The 22,597-nt window shown below is 36.4% G+C and overlaps 1 protein-coding gene across 1 annotated transcript in view; it reads left to right on the forward strand.

The window, feature by feature from the left end:
* CWC27 (CWC27 spliceosome associated cyclophilin) overlaps positions 1-20,363 on the forward strand; it is a 122,880-nt gene extending 102,517 nt beyond the window's left edge. Inside the window, exons 12-13 of the mRNA XM_017548584.2 lie at positions 11,316-11,419; positions 20,114-20,363. Of these exons, the coding sequence (XP_017404073.2) occupies positions 11,316-11,419; positions 20,114-20,252 (243 nt within the window). The 3' untranslated portion in view covers positions 20,253-20,363. The remainder of the gene's footprint in view (positions 1-11,315; positions 11,420-20,113) is intronic.
* The last annotated feature ends 2,234 nt before the right edge of the window (positions 20,364-22,597 follow it).

Here is a 22,597-nt window from a genome sequence, read left to right on the forward strand (position 1 = left end):
TTTTTTTTTTGGAGATGAAATCTTACTCTGTCACCCAGGAGTGCAGTGGCGCAATCTCAGCTCACTGCAACCCCTGCCTTCCAGGCTTAAGTGATTCTTCTCAGCCTCCTGAGTAGCTAGGATTACAGGTGCGTGCCACCACATCCCGCTAATTTTTGTATTTTTAGTGAAGACGAGGTTTTACCCTGTTGGCCATGCTGGTCTCAAACTCCTGACCTCAGGTTATCTGCCCTCCTCAGCCTCTCAAAGTGCTGAGATTACAGGTGTGAGCCACCGTGTCCAGCCAATTTTGTTTTGTTTTGTTTTTGCTTTTTTAGACAGAGTCTTGCTCTGTCACCCAGGATGTTGTGCAGTGGCACAATCTCAGCTCACTGCAACCTCCACATCCCATGTTCAAGCAATTCTCCTGCCTCAGCCTCTTGGGTAGCTGAGATTACAGACATGCACCACCATGTCTGGCAAATTTTGTATTTTTGTTAGGGACAGGGTTTTGCCATGTTAGCCAGGCTTGTCTTGAACTCCTGACCTCTGGTGATCTGCCCACCTCAGCCTCCCAAAGTGCTGGGATTACAAGCATGAGTCACCACTCCCAGGCTGTTGATGATTTTGAATGTATTTTGTATTGCATTGAATGAATTATTCAGTCCCAGAATTTTTGTTCAATTCTTTTTCTATAATATCTATCTCTTTGATAGATATAATTTCTCATTTATATCCTGAATTCTTTTTCTGATTTCTTCGTATTGTGTTTTTGAATTTTCTTTTATTTCAGTGAGCTTCTTTGGTATTAAGTTGTTTGTTTGTTTGTTTGTTTGTTTGTTTGTTTGTTTTTGAGATGGAGTCTCACTCTCGCCCAGGCTGGAGTGCAGTGGTGTGATCTCAGCTCACTGTAACTTTCTCATCCCTGGTTCAAGCGATTCTCCTGCCTCAGCCTCCCGAGTAGCTGGGATCATAGGCACGCGCCACCACACCCAGCTAATTTTTGTATTTTTAGTAGAGACAGGGCTTCACCATGTTGGCCAGGATGATCTCAATTCCCTGACCTCGTGATCTGCCTGCCTCGGCCTCCTGAAGTGCTGGGATTGATTACAGGTGTGAGCCACTGTGCCCAGCCTGGTATCAAAATTTTTAATTCTTTTTCTGGAATTTTTTAAATTGATTTTTTATTGTAATATGTTGCTAGAGAATTACAGTGTTCTTTTGAAAGTGCACTATTCCCCTTCTTTTTCATGTTTCCTGTGTCCTTATGTTGATGCTGTACATCTGATGCAATAGCCACTACTTCCAAGTTTTTGAATTTACTTCTATAAGGAGGACTTTTTCTTGTGGATATAACTATGTTGGTGGCTGAGTAGGGTGCTTGGCTTTGATTCTGGGTATGTACAGTAGTGTAATCTGTGTGTGACTTATTTGGCTGTAAGCATTGTCAATAGTGTCTGTGATTTCATCAGTGGTTTAGGGTGCAGTTAGTAGTGCAGGCTGTGGTAAAGTTTTGTGGGAGACTGGAACACTAAGTAAGCCAGCTTTTGGGCCTCATTGGTGTAGCAGTGGGCTGAGCATGCCTTTACTTGGTCCTAAGGTGGTATACACTGGCACCATTGTTAGCAGGTCTCAGTGGGCTGATTCTTGGGCCTGCAGATGGCTTACTCAAATGCTGATGGTAGCAATGGTGGGCCAGGTGGGTGGGCAGGTTTTTGGGCCTCTGTTCAGCCAGCATGATGTGGGTGATGTCACTGGCAGATCCCTAAAATTATATATAGATTACTTATAAAACCTAATACAGTGCCAGGCACTGTGGCTCATGCCTGTAATCCCAGCACTTTGGGAGGCTGAGGTGGGCGGATCAAAAGAGCAGGACTTCAGGACCAGCTTGGCCAATATGGTGAAACCCTGTCTCTACTAAAAATACAAAAGTTAGTCGGCTGTAGTGGCACGTACGTGTAGTACCTGCTACTCAGGAGGCTGAGGCAGAAGAATTGCTTGAACCCAGGAGGCAAAGGTTGCAGTGAGCTCAGATCGTGCCACTGCACTCCATCCAGCCTGGGCAACAGAGCGAGACTGTCCCCCCCAACCCCGCAAAAAAATACTGCGTAAATAGTTGTAATATTGTATTGTTGAGGGAATAATGACAAGGAAATAGTCTAAGTCTCTATATGTTCAGTACAGATGCACTTTTTTTTCTTGAATATTTTCAATCTGTGAGTGGTTAAATCCACAGATGCAGAACCCACATATATGGAGGTCTGACTGTACACTAAACAAGTTGGAAGTATAATAGTAACAAAAATCATATAAGGTTTTTTTTTTTGTTTTTAAACTGAGTTTTACATTTGTGGAAAGGAAAAATATTATAAAAGCTTTTTAGTTGATTTAATAGGAAAAGAATGTGACATTACTAGTTGTAAATCTTCAGGTTAGTAGAGTTTCACTATAGTTCTGATAATGTTTTTAAATCTACAGAATTATTCTGAGATGTTACAGAAAACAAATGGGCAAGAATGTAAATGTAATTAGTTGTAGCATAAATGTAGGCTTCCCAGATGCCACTGACTCAATGGTAGAAACTTAGGCTAATGAAATCGAAGAATACACATTGCAATATTCAGAATGTAGGCTACCATATATAAAAAATCTTTATATATTATAATATAGGACTCTAAAATAAGGTATGCTGTGGCACTACATCAGTGCTATTAGGCTACGGATTTAAAAATCAGAAATAAATATATTTATTATGTCCTTTCGAATGGATAAAGAACTTTACATAAAAGGTTTTCACTGTATAAAAATTTAAAGCACATATTTTTATGTAATAAAACATAACAATTTCAATAAGAAGGACAATAGACTGGAAAAATATTTGCATGAAAATATAACAAATTTATGATGGATACTATATAAACAATTTCATAAGAAAAACATGAAGCCTGTGAATGGGAAGTTTATTGAAAGATAATAGTAGATAATTAATAAAGAAAGTGAAAGTGAGTTTCTTTTTAATTAATTGAATTAAATTGTTTACTTCTTTCTCTGTCAAAGAAAAACGTGAGCTTAATTTTAAATGATTTATTCTAATTAATTTATGCTGGTTGGTTTCAGACCACCTTTTCTTTGATACTCTGCATTTTTACTATGATATGTCTACATGAGGATTTTCTTTTTACTTATCTGCTTAGAATTCATTGATCTTCCTGAATTTGAGGACTCGTGTTTTTCATAAATTCTGGAAAATTATTTGATGTTATTAATTCATATATTGCCTCAATCTCAGTCTTTCAATTTTTTCTTTCTGCAATTCCATTTATACACGTAGTAGACCTTCTCACTATGTCTTCCATGTCTTTTGAGCTCTCACACTTGTGCTTATTTTTGTGTTTTTCATCCTATGTTATGTGTGTTTTCAGATATATCTCCTAGTCCACAAATTTTCTCTCTTCAGCTATGTTTTTTCAGCTATTCAACTCTTCACTGAATTTGACTTTAATTATTCTATTTATACTTTCTAGAACGTGTGGTTTTTGTTGTTGTTGTTGTTGTCGTTTTTGTGATGGAGTCTCCCTCTGTCGCCAGGCTGGAGTGCAGTGGCAGGATCTCGGTTCACTGCAACCTCTGCCTCCCAGGTTCAAGCAATTCTCCTGTCTCAGCCTCCCAAGTAGCTGGGATTACAGGTACCTGCCACCACGCCCATCTAATTTTTTGTATTTTTAATAGAGACGGGGTTTCACCATGTTAGCCAAGATAGTCTCAATTCCTGACCTCATGATCTGTCCGTCTCGGCCTCCCAAAGTGCTGGGATTACAGGTGTGAGCCACTGTATCCGGCCTTGTTCTCATTTTAGTTATAGGCCTCTTATTCAGTTTTTTTATTCCCTCTCTCTCATTCTCTTTATATAATGAACCACGTTTTATTTTTGCAGTATCTGAAGGTTCGAGTGTCAGGTTCTATTAGTTGTTGTTCCACTGATTCTTACTACAATACCTTTTTTCCTTACATATTACAAAATCATTTTATTGAGTGCTAATATATTTTTAGAATTCATCCATTTATCTTTCTGTAAAGGAATACCTGAAGTTAGATAATTTATAAAGAAAAGAGATTAATTTGGCTCATAGTTATACAGGCTGTATAACTATGACGCTGTACAAGAAACATGGTGCTGTTATCTGCTTCTGATGAGGGCCCCGGGAAGTTTCCACTCATGGTGAAAGGTGAAAATAAGCAGACAGTGAGAGAAAACGAGAGAGGGAGAGGCTACCAGGCTCTCTTTATCAGTTCTCACAGGAACAAATAGAGAACTCATTTATTACAGTGACAATGGCACCACTGTTCATGAGGGATCCACCACCATGACCCAAACACCTCCCAGGCCCTACCTCCAATACAGGATTAAATTTCAACTTGAGATTTGGAGGGGATAAATAAACTGTATTATCACCTTTTCAGAGTTCTGAGAAATATGGCCTGAGGACACCTTCCTTCAGAGAGGACTTAACCTTTGGTTCTAACAGGTGCAATAGAATACTACAGATCACTGATTATTTTAATTAAAAGTACTCCCTAGATACCTGAGCTTATTAATTAGTGTTATTATTAATAAGCCTTCTTACCTGCTTGGACCTGAGACAGACAAGCTTCTTTGTGGTCTTCCTGTGTTTATTAGTAGATTTGTTTATTTCTATCCTTTAAATAAGTGGAAATGCCTAGCTTTGTGTGCAAGAGTACTAGTTCTACCCTTGTGATTATTAAAATCTGCATTTCTAGGTTACTGAGGCCGGTAACTCAGAGTGTTCAAATAATAATCCCAATGCTTATTGCTCTGGTTTTCAATCCCCTTCCTCATTTTTCAAACCATGCATAATTCCCTTGATTTCTAGTGAGCTAAACATATGTATTTAAGGTTTTTTTTTTTTTTTAGGTTTAATTTCAATATTTAATTTCATTTTTGCATTTAAGTCTATATTCATATATAGATTAATTCTGTTGTTTATAGGCATGTTAATACGTTTTTGTTTGTTGTATTATATTTTAAGTTCTGGGGTACATGTGCAGATCTTGCAGGATTGTTACAGAGGTATACACATGCCATGGTGGTTTGCTGCCTACATCCCCCCTTTGCCTACTTTAGATATTTCTCCTATGTTATCCCTCCCCAATCTCTCTACCCCCTGCTCTCCCTCCCCTAGCCCCCCACCCCCCAGCAGACTCCAGCGTGTGATGTTCCCCTTCCTGTGTCCATGTGTTCTCATTGTTCAACACCCACTTATGACTGAGAAATTACAGTGTTTGGTTTTCTGTTCTTGTGTCAGTTTGCTGAGAATGATGGTTTCCAGATTCATCCATGTCCCTGCAAAGGACATGAACTCATCCTTTTTATGGCTGCATAGTATTCCATGGTGTATATGTGCCACATTTTTTTTATCCAGTCTGTCATTGATGGGCATTTGGGTTGGTTCCAAGTCTTTGCTATTGTAAACAGTGCTGCAATGAACATGTGTGTGCATGTGTCTTTATAATAGAACGATTTATAATCCTTTGGGTATATACCCAGTAATGGGATTGCTGGGTCAAATGGTATTTCTATTTCTAGGTCCTTGAGGAATCACCACACTGTCTTCCACAATGGTTGAACTAATTTACACTCCCAAAAACAGTGTAAAAGTGTTCCTATTTCTCCACATCCTCCCCAGCATCTGTTGTCTTCATACTTTTTAATAATCGCCATTCTAACTGGTATGAGATGGTATCTCAATGTGGTTTTGATTTGCGTTTCTCTAATGACCAGTGATGATGAACATTTTTTCAGATGTTTGTTGGCCTCATATATGTCTTCCTTTGCAAAGTGTCTGTTCATATCCTTCACCTACTTTTTGATATGGTTGTTTGTTTTTTTCTTGTAAATTTGTTTTAGTTCTTTGTAGATTCTGGATATTAGCCCTTTGTCAGATAGGTAGCTTCCAAAAATTTTTTCCCATTCTGTTGGTTTCAGGTTCACTCTAATGATTATTTCTTTTGCTGGGCAAAAGTTCTTAAGTTTAATTAGATCCCATTTGTCAGTTTTGACTTTTGTTGCCATTGCTTTTGGTGTTTTTGTCATGAAGTTCTTGCCTATGCCTACGTCCTGAATGATATTGCCTGGATTTTCTTCTATGGTTTTTATGGTGTTAGGTCTTATCCTTAAATTTTTAATCTATCTGGAGTTAACTTTTGTAGAAGATGTAAGTACGGGGTTCAGTTTCAGCTTTCTGCACATGGCTAGCCAGTTTTCCCAACACTATTTATTAAACCGGGAATCCTTTCCCCATTGCTTATTTTTGTCTGGTTTGTCAAAGATCAGATGGTTGTAGGTGTGTAGCATTACTTCCAAGGCCTCTGTTCTGTTCCATTGGTCTATATGTCTGTTTTGGTACCATTACCAGGTTGTTTTGATTACTAGAGCCTTGCAGTATATTTTGAAGTCAGGTAGTATAATGCCTCCAGTTTTGTTCTTTTTGCTTAGGATTGTTTTGGCTATGCAGGCTCTTTTTTGGTTCCATATGAAATTTAAGATGGTTTTTTTCCAGTTCTGTGAAGAAGGTCAATGGTAGCTTTATGAGGACAGCATTGAATACATAAATTACTTTGGGCAGTATGGCCAATTTCACAATATTGATTCTTCCTAACCATGAGCATGGAATGTTTTTCCATCTGTTTGTGTCCTCTCTTATTTCCTTGAGCAGTGGTTTGTAGTTCTCCCTGAAGAGGTCCTTCACGTCCTTTGTTAGTTGCATTCCTAGGTATTTTATTCTCTTTGTAGCAGTTGTGAATGTGAGTTCACCCATGATTTGGCTCTCTGTCTGTTATTGGTGTATAGGAATACTTGTGATATTTACGCATTGATTTTGTATCCTGAGACTTTGCTGAAGTTGCTTATCATCTTGAGATTTTGAGCTGGGACGATAGGATTTTATAAATGTACAATGATGCCATCCGCAAATAAAGACAATTTGACTTCCTCATTTCCTAATTGAATACCCTTTATTTCTTTCTCTTGCATGATTGCTCTCGCTAGAACTTCCAATACTATGTTGAATAGGAATGGTGAGAGAGGGCACCCTTGTCTAGTGCCAGATTTCAAAGGGAATGCTTCCAGTTTTTGCCCATGTAGTATGTTATTTGCTGTGCGTTTGTTGTAAATAGCTTTTATTATTTTGAGATACATTCCATCAATACCTAGTTTATTGAGAGTTTTAAGCATAAAGGGCTGTTGAATTTTGTTGAAGGCCTTCTCTGCATTTATTGAGATAATCATGTGGTTTTTGTCTTTGGTTCTGTTTATGTGATGGATTATGTTTATAAATTTGCGTATGTTGAACCAGCCTTGCATCCCCGGGATGAAGCATACTTGATCGTGATGGATAAGCTTTTTGATGTGCTGTTGCATTCCGTTTGAAGATTTTTGCATCAATGTTCATCATGGATATTGGCCTGTAGTTTTCTTTTCTTGTTGAGTCTCTGCCGGGTTTTGGAATCAGGATGATATTGGTGTCGTAAAATGAGTTAGGAAGGATTCCTTCTTTTTGTATTATTTTGGAATATTTTCAGAAGGAATGGTATCAGCTCCTCTTTGTACATCTGGTAAAATTCGGCTGTGAACACATCTCGACGTGGACTTTTTTTTTAAGGTGTTTTTAAAAATGTACTCTTATTCAGCACTTCTATGTGTTGCGTCACAAGAGAGTTTCAGGTTATCCAGTATGCTGCCTTACTAGAAATGGAAACCTAATTTGTTTTTCATATTTAAGTAATATCATTTGTATAGTTGGATTGTCAAATAGACATTTGGCTAAAGACTGGATTTCTGCCACGGCAAATGTACTCCATTTCTGTGAAATTTTGGCCAAGCCACATTTTTGTTATGAAATAACATGTTTGATTCTGAGATTTTTGCTTGGTACTTAGACAGAATAGCAACATCACCTGCTGATATTATGGACACTTTATGATTTTGTTTAAGATACATTGTTGTTTAGTGTGTTTTGAAAAAGAATAAAAGTTTTTAAGATTTAAAAGCGATCTTACAAAGATTGGGGTAATCTACATTAGATTTCTAACCTTTTCATTAAAAATATATGTGATCTTTCATGTGAAAAGAGTAAGATTGTAAGTTTAAAGACTATATACAAGTGTATTTAGATTTCTCCTTTTCTTTCTAAATTGCAATATATTTAAAGATAGGGATATAGTCTTTCTATTCATAAGTAGTGGTGTAGCAGATTATAAAGGGCACATAGAACATTAGCTCTCAGATTAAATGTTATCTTTTGATAGATACCTTTCAGGATCACTTAGACTAAAGTAAGATAGGTTCTCTGTTAACGTCCCTCATAGAATTTCTAAGTATGTATGCATGCATGTCTTTGTTAACTCACTTATTCCTTATCTTTTCAACTAGGTTATAATGAAAGAAAATAATCAATTCAGTTTCAAGCATTTAGTGACCAGAATTAGGATACGGGAATTTTGTAATTTTTAGTTTTTTAAAACTATTATGTTTCTCACTTTCATAGCATATATTTAATTTAAGCAATGCCCCAAACACAAAAACTAATCTGTGCTTTTGAAATCTGTGTATCCATGGAAACAATGGAAAAACTTGCTTTCTTAATCTCTTTTGTTAGACTGAGATCTTATTTTGTCAGTAATAGATTCTGTAAATAGCAAGGACATGAATAGTAGTAGTTGTGAAGGTGAGAACAATCATAATAAGAGAAGCAAATTTCTATTTAGTATTTTCTTGGGCCAAGTACTCTGTTAAGTATGCTAAGTAATTTCCATAGAATCTTAGTTCTTTCTTACAGCAACCTACTATTCTTTTCATTTCTATGTGAGTAAAATGAGGCTTAGATTGGTTAACTTAGTTGTCCAATGCTGTACTGCTAGTAATAGGTAAAACAGAGCTTTGAACACACAGTTGAGTTTCATTGATTAACTTTTGTTAGATATTTGCATGATGTAAGTACATACTTTCAAAATATATGTATAAACTACAGTATATTTTGGCACTTTTTGAAATATAGTAAACCTACATCTCTGCTATAGCTGATGATACCGTAAGTCTAAAAATTGTGCAAAACATCTATAATTTTAATATATACGATGGGCTTTTATTACAGCTATTTTATGATTTCATCAATAGCTGAGCTGTTTCACTACAGATTGGGTATCTTTGTGATTAAAGCAGCAGATTAAAGACCATGAAGGGTATACTGTTTGTTTTTCAATCAGTTCCTTGTCTTATCAGATGTTGGGAAATAGCAGGCTTAAACTACCTGCAAGTGCTACATCCAAGGTCCAAGAAACAATGATCTGTAATGGGCATGTGTTTAACCATCAGCTTGTTTAACAAGGCCTCTAAGCAAATTCATTTACCGTCATATTTAAGAAACTTACACATATCCCACTTATGTAGATTTAAGATTTCTTCAACAGCATGTCAAATACTCAGATCTTGATCATCTTTATCAATTTTTAAAATGTGAATATTAGAGAAGATCTGTGCTTGACTTCATCACCCTTACATTAAAATAATATTTCTCATGACGTAAGCAAAAATAATAGGTATAACTAAAAATTTTCCTAAGGCACATTCCTAGAAACTGGAGAAAATGAAAAGAGCATCTGGGAAAAAATGAAAACTGACTGACAGTTATGCAAGATACTTGACATTGCCATTTTAAATCCTCAATCTCATGTTCAAAAGTTGCACAGTTAAAAAAAAAAATTGCAGGATTTAAAAAAACTACTGTAATCAAGTAATATGAACAGTCTGATAAAAATTGTAAATATATTGGCACTGTAGTAATAAAAAGTTTCTTATGTAGTTATTTATAGTATCTCCTGTTGTATAGAATATATTCAGCTTAAATCCTTCTACTGGATATTTATTTAAAGAAAAAGAAATTGTTATATCAAAGGGATATCTATACCCCCTTGTTTATTGCAGGACTATTCACAATAGCCATGCTGTGGAATTGACCTAGGAGTCCATCAATGAATGAATGGAAAAAGAAACTGTGGTGTAAATACACAATGAAATATTACTTGGCCATAAAAGGATAAAATCCTATCATTTGCAGCAACATGAATGGAACAAGAGGTCATTGTGTTAACTGAAATAAGCCAGACACAGAAAGACAAATACTGTATTCTCAATCATATGTAGGAGCTGAAAAACTTGATCTCATGGAGGTAGAATGTAGAATGATAGATACCAGAGGCATCTGGGTTTGTGTGTTGTGGGGGATGAAAAGAGATTGAATAATAAGTAGAAACACACAGAATAAGTTCCAATGCTCAATAGCAGAGGAGGGTGACTATAGTTAACAATAATGGATTGCATATTTCAAAATAGCTAGAAGGGAAGATTCAAAATGTACCCAACCCATAGAAATGTTAAGCACTTGAGGTGATAGATATCCTTAATATCCTGACTTTACCATTACATATTCTATGCATGTAACAAAATACCACATGTAGCCGATAAGATATACAAATATTATAAATCAATAAAAATTGTAAATAAATAAAACATTTAACTTAAAGGTAAGATAATAGTCTAAAATTACTTTTCACTTAGTAGGTGATTAGCAGGTTAAGTGAAAATGCATACAGTAAAGAATTAAGATGTCCCCAGTCCCAGGTTCACAGAGCTGTGAGGTCTCTGCTGTTTCCTCTTGACATCAAGAAACAACCCTGTCATCAGAATCAAGCAAAAAACGGAAGCCCAAAGTGATCCGAAGCAATGGAGCCCCAGCTAAGGAAAGCGGAATCCATCTGACACCAAGCAGGAAGGTAAATACTACAGTGAGGAGGCTGAGGTGGATCTGCAGCACCCTGGGAGACTATGAGTTATACAAGACATCTGCCAGGAGCTACAGAGGCTGATGGCTGAGATCCAAGACCTGAAGAGCGGGGGTGGCAAGAATGTGGCAATTGAAATAGAAGAACAGAGGGTCCAGAGCTGTGTGCATTTCATGACTTTGAAAAAGCTTAACCGATTAGCCCACACCAGGTTGAAGAAAGGAAGAGATCAAACACACAAGGCTAAGCAGAAAGTGGATGCCTATCACCGGCAGCTCCAGAACCTATTGTATGAGGTGATGCACCTACAGAAGGAGATCACCAAATGTTTGGAGTTTAAGTCAAAGCACGAAGAAATTGATTTGGTCAGTTTAAAGGAGTTTTATAAGGAGGCTCCACCAGATATCAGCAAGGCTGAAGTCACCGTGGGAGACCCTCACCAGCAAACACCGGCACGTGTGGACTGGGAGCTGCAGCAATGTAAAAGGCTGGCAGAGAAGTACCGTGAATGCCTATCCAACAAGGAGAAGATCCTCAAGGAAACTGAGGTGAAGAAAGAGTCCCTGAGCAGCCTCCAGCTGTGCCTCAACAGCATCATGCAGGCTTCCCTTCCGGTGCAGGAGTACCTGTTTATGCCATCCGACCAGGCTCACAAACAGGATGAGACAGCCAGGCACCTGCCGCCTCCCCTCTGTTTCCTCTTTGTTCAGGCCACTGCATATGGGCAGGCCTGTGATAAGACTAAGTTATCTGTGGCAACTGAAGGCAGAGTGGACGAAGCCAAGGCTCTGTTCAAGCCTCCAGAGGTCTCTCAAGATGACGAGAGTGACTCGGATGCTGAGGAGGAGCAGACCACGAAACGCTGGAGACCCACGCTGGGGGTTCAGTTGGATGACAAACACAAGGAGACGCAGACGAGTCACCCACTGTCCGTCATGCTTGACCTGAAGTGTAAAGATGACAGTGTGCTTCACCTGACTTTCTTCTACCTCATGAACCTCAATATCATGACAGTAAAAGCCAAAGTGACAACTGCCATGGAGCTGATCACCCCCATCAGTGCAGGTGACTTGCTGTCTCCTGACTCAGTCCTGAATTGCTTGTATCCTAGGGATCATGGAAAGAAAACTCCAAATCCAGCCAATCAGTGTCAGTTTGATAAAGTTGGCATCCTGACTTTGAGCAACTATGTACTTGAGTTAGATCATTCCTTTTTGTGGGTACAGAAGCTGGATGGCCTCCACTTTCCCAAAGAGCAGCGCCAGCAAACAGTGATTTCTGGCCACTCACTGAGCACCAGCCACATGGAGATCACCATGAAACTTCGGAAGACCAGGGTGCAGTCCCACCTGGCCCTCCACAAACAGTTTACATCCCTAGAGCATGGCATTGCACCAGTTACCAGTGATTGCCAGTACCTCTTCCCTGCCAATGTTGTCTCTTGCCTGGTGAAGTGGATGACAGTTGCCCATGAGGATTACATGGAGCTGCATTTTACCAAAGACATTGTGGAGGCGGGGCTGGCTGGGGACACCAATCTCTACTACATAGCAGTCATCGAAAGGGGCAGAGCCACACTGCAGGCTGCTGTGGTGTTGAACCCTGGCTACTCCTCCATCGCACCTATTTTTCAGCTCTGTTTGAACTGGAAAGGGGAGAAAACAAACAGCAACAATGACAACTTTCAGGCCATGGAGAGCGAAATCAATGTTTGCTGCAGGGAGCTGTGTGGCCCTTGGCCCAACCACCAGCTGTTGACCAACCATCTGCAGCGGCTGTGTGTGCTGCTGGATGTTTACCTGGAGACTGAAAGCCATGATGACAGTGTGGAGGGGCCGAAGGAATTTCCGCAGGAGAATATGTGTCTGCGGCTCTTCAGGGGTCCTGGCAGGATGAAGCTGTTTAAATACAACCATCCTCAGGGATTCTTCAGCCATCGCTGACCTCCCACCCAGCCCGTTGTTTCCCCGAGGTCTCACCCTGAGTACTGGGCTTTTGCTTGCTGCTCTGGCCCACATATGACTCTTGATAGTCTCCAAAGACACCATCCGATTAAAAAGCGTCACCTGAAAAAAAAAAAGAATTAAGATGTCCGTGTCATGTTAAAATTCTATTATTGACTTGGATAATTTTGAAAAGTCTCTTGCTATTTCTGTACTTCAGTTTTTTTGTCTCTAGGATGAAGGTCAACATTCAGCATCTCACTACTTAGATGTGAATGAAAATAATTTAAGGAAATAATTTTAATTCATAATGGGCTTTAAAAGGCTAAATCCAAAGGAATTAAAATAAAATGATCTGTGTGACATAACGTTTTATACTCATAATTTTGATTATGTATTTCAGAAATACCATTTTTTGCCTTACTTAGACTATTTTTCTAAGTAAAAATAGATGAGGAAACTGAGGCAAAGAAGGAGAACTATTTGCCTTTTCATGGACCAAATAATGATGTTGAATCTAGGTCTTTTGGTAAACACATTTCTTCCCACAACCCCCACCCAAATGCTTTGTCTAATCATTTGGAATGCTATAAGTTGACATTAGTTTTAAAAGGAAGAAAACAGTTTATCCCTGGCATTAGAGTAGATATCTTTAGTGTAATAATTAGTATCACTTTATCATTAATTTTCACAGTTTTAATTCTTTAAATTGCTAATGTAATTTAAAAGTCATGAGTTGGTTGTAGTATATTTTGAATATAAAAATAAATGCCTTCTAAGCACCTATTAGTCAGCACTGTCCTGGGTTACAGATAGAGAAGAAAAAAAAAACACCTGCTTGTCTGCCTACTCATATTAATCCTAAATCTTTGTATCAGTTTTGTGTATTACATATATTGAATACAGACACAATTTATAGATGTGAAAACTGAGGATTAATGAAGTTGACAACTTTCCCCAGAGCTATACTCAAATGCCACTTTCTCCATGAAGGCTTACAAGATGAGGAAGATTAGTGGACAGAAATAGGGGAAAAACAACATTTTAAGTAGCGGTAATGGCATGAACAAAGGACTATGTGTACTGAAGCTCAGTTTGCCAAGGTAATTATGACTAGTATGTTTTGACTGAAATTTAAGGTAACTATAGAAGATATGTGGGAGATAAAGTAGCTTTAAGTTAGGTCATGGTAGAGACTTAATTACCTAGGAAAGAAATTAGTACATAATTCAGTAGGATTTAGGGAGCTATGAAGATCAGGGGAGTAGAACTGCAGGATTTGGCATGTATGTTATAAAATGAATGGAAGAAAGGTCAGACCAGAGGCATATAGACCAAGTAGAAGACTCTTGCAATGGTGAAGTCCTGATGGCCCAAACTAGATTGTTGTCACTAACCACAGAAAGAAAGAGACTTTATAAAGGAAAAAGGAAAGATGTAGTAAGTAAGGGAGTGATACTAGAAGGTGGGATCAGAAATAGAAAAGAGAGAAATTGGTTGGTGTTTGTTGAGGAGCCTGCATTATCAATCTGACTTTAAAAATGGTAAATTTGATACATTTGTGGTGTGTCTAGTGCAATTACTCATCTGACGATCAGAAACATTAATCTTGAGAATGAAAATGTGTAAAAAGCATAGACTAATAATATTGATTTTATATGTTGGCTGCATTAAGACAGAGGGAATTGAAGTCCTGAGTGTAGATGAAATTTATAGAGAGGAAAGAAGGTTGAGAAGCATCTAATTTTGAAGAGCAAAAGGTAGATAAGTGGAACCCATGGAATCAGGGAAAGAATATCAAAGAGGTAGGATAAGATCATAAGTGTCCTATGATCTCATGAGAACACTATGTCTGAGATAGGGGAGGGGCAAAGGGGGGTAAGATGTTCAACAAAGCTGGATTCTTTTCAGGGTCTAAGTTACAATCTAATAGGAAGCCATTGAAATTTGTGATTAGGAGGTCATAAGTTACTTTTGAGAGAGCCATTTAAGGAGTCTGTGGATTACTAGTAAGGTATTAAAATGGGTGGATAGTGGGTTAAATGAAGACACTAAGAGCAGTTGAGAAATTGGTTGCAAAAAAAAAAGAAAAGCCCAAAGGTATAGAAAAATTGAAGGAAAATATTGTCACTACTCACAAATGCTTGGTATTTATACTTTATCCCAGATTCTTTTCCCAGCGCTGTCTTTTATTACTAGTTACCTTGCCCACTTTAAATTATTTTATGCAATAGCCAAATACCTTCATGTTTTAGCATGCACCCTGTTTTTCCATCTCCCTGTCTTGGTTTAGACAGACTGCTTGGATGCCTCTTCATTCTGTCTGTAAATAGCTAATTCCTACTTACCTTTCAGGGCCCTGTTCACATGCTTCCTCTGTGAGACCATCCCTTATTTGTCCTGCAGTACTCTTTCCTTCACTGAATTTCAAAATGCTTCAGTCATTTATTTGTCATGGAAGTTGCTGCTTTTTATTATGTGCTGTTTTTATTATTGATGTACATGGCTTATATCCCTCCTTGGGATTTAGGCTCCTTGAAGACTTTCTCAAGATGTCCATGGAACGTAATAGAAAGAGCACAGACCTGGAGTTCAGATAGTCCCATTTCTAGTTTCTAGCTCTATCATTTAATCACTATGTGTCTTCAAATGAGGTGTTTATTTGATCTTCATAAACCTTAGCCTTCTTACCTATATAATGACCATATCACAGTTCATTAAAAAGATTATTAAGTGATAGAGGAGGTAACTGATTTAAAGAACCTAGCAAAGTAAGGTTCCCTTTCTTAAGCATCTTGATTTCTGTGCCAGTACCCAGAATGTTACCATATAAATATTAGGTGTTCCAAAATTGCTAAATGAATTAGTAATTTCTTTGCCATTACTAAATATATAAAACTACTGTTATTTCTAGGCTGCTGGTATTTTATTTATTTATTATTTATTTTTAAGAAATTCTTTTTTCCATTAGGGAGTACTTATTGCAGATTTACTAGATAAAAAATATATGCAATACAGAAATATCTGGTGGATAAATGCTGATGTCATGCAAACTATATTAACATTCAAATGAAATGTAACTGTGAGGAAAACAATTAATGGCTTAGAGTTAGTAACAGTTTATAAAAGCCATTTCTTTTACCATTTAAGCAGATACTAGGCTTTGAGGAGGCCAAGACAGTGCTGCCTGGACTCTAAAGTAAGCTCATAGTTTGGCAGTATATGGTGACATATACTGCCAAACTTACAATTTTAGTTCTCATTTTAACATATTTAAATATATTCTGATGCCAGTGGATAGGATGATATTCAAGAGAATGTAAGATTGGGAATCCTAAAATTAGACTGTAATCTAAAGACTGATTTAAAAACTTATACTTTATTTCAAAAGTTACTACTAACAATTGGTGTTGCTTGAATAGTCTCAAAGATTTTGAGAACATTGTAAATCTTCAATCACTTGAAAAAGTCAGCATAATGAAGCAATTTTTAATAATCTGTCATTGCTCAGTTTGTATATTATATGGCTACATCAATAGTATGTCTAAATCTTTGACTATTTAAAGGTAGATTTTTAGAAGCCAGCATTATGCATTCATTGTCCTTTTAAAATGAACAGAGTTGGTTGCTATATACAGTAGAGATAACATTCATTTATGATAAATAATGTAATAAAGAACTATGCCCATATGACAGACAACTCTTAACAGTGGTACTATTTTAAATAGATGACCTAAATCATAATAGTTACCATTTGTTGAACATGTAAAGTGTGCTCAATATTTTACATACCTTATCCCTAACTTATAGTTGAATAAACTGAGTTTCAGAGAAGTTAAGTAGCTATTCTCAGGTCACCTGGCTAATAAGTGATAGAGTTGGCTTTTAAATCAGTTCTTTCTGAATCCAAAGTTAAGTCTTGTAATAGCTATGTTCTACTCCCTGTAAAGTAGTGTCTTAAACAGTATATACTTTCTTTGCCTCATTATTTGTATATGTCAAATTATTCTTATAACTAGTTTGCCTAGCCTAGAAATGCAACATTTCCTCTTCAACTCTCAAGATAATCTCTACCTCAAAGACCTTAGTCTTTGGAAAACATCATCTAAATGACTGAACTACGTACCAAGTTGAAAACCATAAAATGCAGCATAATAAAAAGATAGGAATGTTTGGTGGAGTAAATGGAAGATATGTTTGCTGTTCCCTGTGCAGCGACTACCCAGTTACATTTTTATATCATGCTGAGTAAATATGGAATTTCTACAGTTGTGTTCATACAGCTTTAAGAAATAGGAAGTAATTGTACTTATCTGAGAATACGTAATGAGAGCCCAAACTGGGCATTGACGGTTAGAATCAAGAGGAGCTGTTATATGTGAGAGAGATTAGAAAATGATGTACCTCAACACTGATTCAATAAAAGAAAATGGAAGAGAGTCCAAGGGAAATTTAAATTCTGATCATTAGAAATATTATGGTTCCGTGATCAAATAGAGACTCAGGGAAGAATGAACAAATGTGGGCAATAAGGAGAGGATTTCAGGTTTGGACATAAAGAATTTGTGATTATGTTGAGATGTCCAGCCTGCTGTTTCTCTAGAGTTGAGTCCTTGAAATGAGGCTAGTCTGAATTGAGATTTGCTATAAGTGTAAAATGCACACTGGATTTTAAAGACTTAGTACAAAAAGAGAGTGTAGAATATCACATTAATATTCTTTATATTGGTTGCATTTTAAAATGGTAATATTTTGGATGTATTAAGTACGTAAAAATTAATGTTTCCTTTTAGTTTTTAAATCTAGCTACTAGGAAACTTAAAATTTTATGTGTATTAGTCTGTTCTCACACTACTAATAAAGACATACCCAAGACTGGGTAATTTATAAAGAAAAGAGGTTTAATTGACTCACAGTTCTGCATGGCCAGGGAGGCCTCAGGAAACTTACAATCATAGCAGAAGGCACCTCTTCACAGTGTGGCACGAGAGAGAATGATTGCCAGCAGGGGAAATACCAGACTCATAAAACCATCAGATCTCATGAGAACTCACTCACTATCATGAGAACCACATGAGAAAAACTGCCCCCATGATCCAATTATTTCCCACCGGGTCCCTCCTACAATATGGGGGGATTATGGGAACTACAATTCAAAATGAGATTTGGGTGGGGATATAGCTAAACTATATCAGAATGTGTCTTACCTTAAATTTCTGAGTTAATCTACACAGAATTTATAAAAGATAAGAAATGGAGGACGATAATCAAGGCAAAACATTTAGATTTGGAAATAACCTATATAGGAGTGATAGTTGATGTTGAGATTAGACTAAAATGCCAGTGTATAAAGAATAGTGATGAGAAAAATGTCAACAATTATAATATGGGAAGAAAAAGAGTAACTAGGAGAATAATTGGAGATTTAAAATGCTAAAATGGTATCTAAGCCTGACTGGGATAGAATTCCAAGAAGAAAGGAGAAGGAAGGAGTAATTAACATCATTGAATGATAGAGGCCGTAAAAGAAGAGGAGGAATGAGAAAAGGCCATTGAATTTGGTTGATATAGAAGCAGTTTCAGTGGAGTGTACAAGGGATAGATTGCAAGAATTTAAGAAGTTAGAGGTTGATAAAGCAGACTGTATATGTAAACTATTCTTTCAAGAATGAAGTCCATTTATGAAGATAATAATCACTTGATTTGAGCCGAGTCCAGAGAAATTTGAGCCTGTTTGTTTGCTGAATAAAAGGATCAATGAAGTGGAAGTGCTTGAAATTGCAAAAGAGAGAAGATCATTTCTATAATAATATCCTAAAGCATTGGATCCCAAACCTGAGTACATACTGGAATCATCTGGGGAATTTGTTACAAGGGCAAATTTCCAGGCAGCATTCCACATCTAAAGTTACTATATTCCCTGGAGGTTTGTCTTCCCCAACATGTTGCTAGCAAGCTCTTCCAGGTGATTATGATATATCCATAGGACAAACAAGTCAAGGAAATTATGGGTGCTGATGAGGTCATCAGTGGAATGACTGGTCATAGCATCCGGTATGGATAGATAGCCAATTAGGGCTAGAATGGGGCTGATGGATCATGAATTACAGTTAAGCAATTGGCTTTCATTATTATGGGAGTACATGCAAGTTTAGTAGGAATGAAAGGCTGAAAAGTTAAAAAGGTAGTGGATTTTGATCACTGAGGGAAGTTTCAGAATTCAGGATCTTGGCGGCCAAGCAGATGCAAAGTGTGTCTGATGTGGAAAAAAGATGAAAAGAACTAAGTTATACATGTCATTAGGCCCAGCAGTTTGGTAACTCTAATACAAGGCAGTTGGTAAAAAGGTACAGTATAGGATATGGGATAAGGAAGAAGCACTAAAGGTTAAATCAGATATGTGATTATCTAGACTTCAGATTACACTAAACATTGGCTTGAATATCTTTGATAACCATTTTCAGAGTGGAGTGCCTGCTTGGGTTTATAGTTTTTGAGTTTCCATAATTTACTCTAGATGTTGTTGAAAATACAGTGGGTACATTCATAGATAATATATGCACAGTCTTGAGTAGTCACAAGTAACCCTAAGGGTTTATAATATGAGTAGTTAATAATTCTTTATGAGGTGTGAATTTGAATCTGCTGACCTAAAACTGGCATGGAGAAACAAGTCACTTAGGTAGTGCCTTGTAGTGAAGTCAACTTTTACTTCTAAGTTTGTCTTTAACACATGATTGTATTAATCATCAAACCTCATCCTGATAGATTTAACTACCAGCAAATTAAAAGGAAATTATATGCCAAACTATAGTATTAAATGAGTTAAAAACTTGGTTTTAAAAATCAAATGAGTTTTAAAAGTTTTTAGCATGACCCCTAGCATGTAATAATTACTTAATAAATGGTAGTTACTGGTACTAGTTCAGGAATTCTACCAGTTTTGAAGCCAATTTTTGTGTATGTCCATATTTAATAAGTAATATTTATATTAAAAATTTTTTTTGATCTACTATTTCCATAAATTATTAAACTAAAACTAGACCGTTAAATTTGTTTGTGAATTAGAAAGGTAATGGGTCATTTATCACTTATAATTTGATAGGGGATATATTTAATAATTATTTGTATTACTATTATGAAAAAATTAGAACTTTTAAAATCCTTTAAATGTGTTTCTATACCACAAGTATATGTACACAGAAACAAAATAAACAAATTACATTATTCACTTTATTTTTCTTAGATGTAGTATACTAACAATTCTGTTTTGCTAAATAACTTTTACTCTCATTGTATTATATACTTACATAACTCTTTTTGCTTTATAGTGAAGAGCTCAGAAAAGAAGCAAGACAGTTAAAACGGGAACTCTTAGCAGCAAAACAAAAAAAAGTAGAAAATGCATCAAAACAAGCAGAAAAAGCAGGTGAAGGTAAGAGCATTTATCAGGCTTATTTTTTCCCTTGATACTCTTCCTTCTCTGTTTTCTTAGCTCCTCCCTGCTCTCTCCTGTTTTCACCTCTTCACTTCTCCCATTCTTCTCATTTTCTCTTCCCTTCCTCTTTTCCTCCTTTGTGAGTTTGGGCGTGTATGTGTGTGTGTGTGTGTGTGTGTGTGTGTGTGTTTAATACATGCAAATGGGATGATAACTATTGTTCTTAAGCAAGCTTCATGAAAACTAACAGAATACTTGAAATCTAGCAAAACTTAAAGGTTGCCATAGCATCTAACTGGATTAAAAGTACACAAGGGTGGAATATATATATTACATATTCTTTAAAGCGTATTTTTGAAGTGTTTGGGCCCTGTATTTGGGACTGAGGTAAACATTTGTGTGTTGGTTTAAATAGTGTTAAACACCTAATCTTGTTTTTTGTTGGTTTTTGTTTTTACTCTTACATTAAGACATAGAAAATCTAAAGTATTTTTAAAGCTGATCAAAATAACATTCTGCTGTTTTATACAGGTTAACTAGGTTCTTTGTTTCACTATGATTTTTATTAAGCTTCAAAAAAAGCTTTTTCATTGATGATCTTTAACAGTTTAAAATTGTTTCAGCTATAAAGCATATAATATTCAGTTTCTGAAACAACGGCTTGGAACCCTCATCTGTTTTCTTTTTACAGTGGTAAATTGTATTGTACATTCAGTGAACATGATCAGAAATTTTATTCAATTGCCTCTTATAATGATACTAAATTTAATATCAGAAATTTGCTTTGTACATATATATTTGATATTTTCATGCTTTTGAAAGCCAAAAGTGTTTTATGTATCAAGTTCTGTTAACAGTCAATGGAGATATATTAAAGAATAAGATATAGCATCTGGCCTTAAAGACTACATATTTTAATACAGAACAGTGGCACAATGTTTGGCCATAGATATTATTATTGTTTATTTTAAGTAGCACAATTAATACCACATAACTATTTAAAGAGTATAGTTCTCAGATTACTCGTACAAAGTCCCCAATGACTACTTCTGTAAAGACAGACATTATACTTACTTCATGAAGAATTGAAAATCACTGAAGTATATATTTGCATGAAACTAATTATTTAAAAATTAACTGAAACATAATGGCACAAATTATAAACTGCATTTAGAAGAAGGGATAAACTTATTTGTGACTATATCATGTAGGCAAAATATAACTCAGAATAGAAACAATGTATTATCAGTAATGAGATTTGAAAGAAGTACAGTCAGGATTCTTTTATTTTTAGGTTTATAAGTGATTTTCTTAGAAGACTATTTCTTATTTTCTTATAATTAAAAGTATTTTAAATTATTTCTTTCAACTAGAAATATCTTTCAACTAAAAAGAATGAAATATAAAACAAATATTTTATTCATTTTGGAGCTAATAATTATTAGTACCCTCATGTCTTAAGCATTATGCTGGACTAGGAGTATAACATTGTGACTTATAGTTCATGATCTAGTAGGATGGAAAGAAATGCAATAGGTATACTATAATAGTGCCATACAGGCAGGGCCTATAGTAGACATAAAAAATGCTGTTTATTTATTTATCTCCCTTTGAAATAATAAATAGGTAAAGAAAAATGTGAGTCTTAAGACTGATTTCTTAATACACAAGAGAAGATTCTTAACAGAGCTAATTTCAATCTGCTTTTATTTACTTATTTGTTTATTTTTTTATTTATTACTTTTTTTAATTGCATTTTAGGTTTGGGGGTACATGTGGAGAACATGCAAGATTGTTGCATAGGTACACACATGGCAGTGCAATTTGCTGCCTTTCTCCCCGTCACCTATATCTGGCATTTCTTCCCATGCTATCTCACCCCAACTCCCCACCCGCCGCTGTCCCTCCCCTATTTCCCCCCAACAGACCCCAGTGTGTGATGCTCCCCTCCCTGTGTCCATGTGTTCTCATTGTTCAACACCCGCCTATGAGTGAGAACATGTGGTGTTTGATTTTCTGATGTTGTGTCAGTTTGCTGAGAATGATGGTTTCCAGGTTCATCCATGTCCCTACAAAGGACACGAACTCATAGTTTTTGATGGCTGCATAGTATTCCATGGTGTATATATGCCACGTTTTCCCTGTCCAGTCTATCATCGATGGGCATTTGGGTTGGTTCCAGGTCTTTGCTATTGTAAACAGTGCTGCAATGAACATTCGTGTGCATATGTCCTTATAGTATTTTTTATAATCCTTTGGATATATACCCAATAATGGGATTGCTGGGTCAAATGGAATTTCTATTTCTAGGTCCTTGAGGAATCGCCACACTGTCTTCCACAATGGTTGCACTAATTTACACTCCCACCAACAATGG

The sequence above is a fragment of the Cebus imitator genome, unplaced genomic scaffold (assembly GCF_001604975.1).
Source record: "Cebus imitator isolate Cc_AM_T3 unplaced genomic scaffold, Cebus_imitator-1.0 Scaffold211, whole genome shotgun sequence".
Taxonomy (NCBI): domain Eukaryota; kingdom Metazoa; phylum Chordata; class Mammalia; order Primates; family Cebidae; genus Cebus; species Cebus imitator.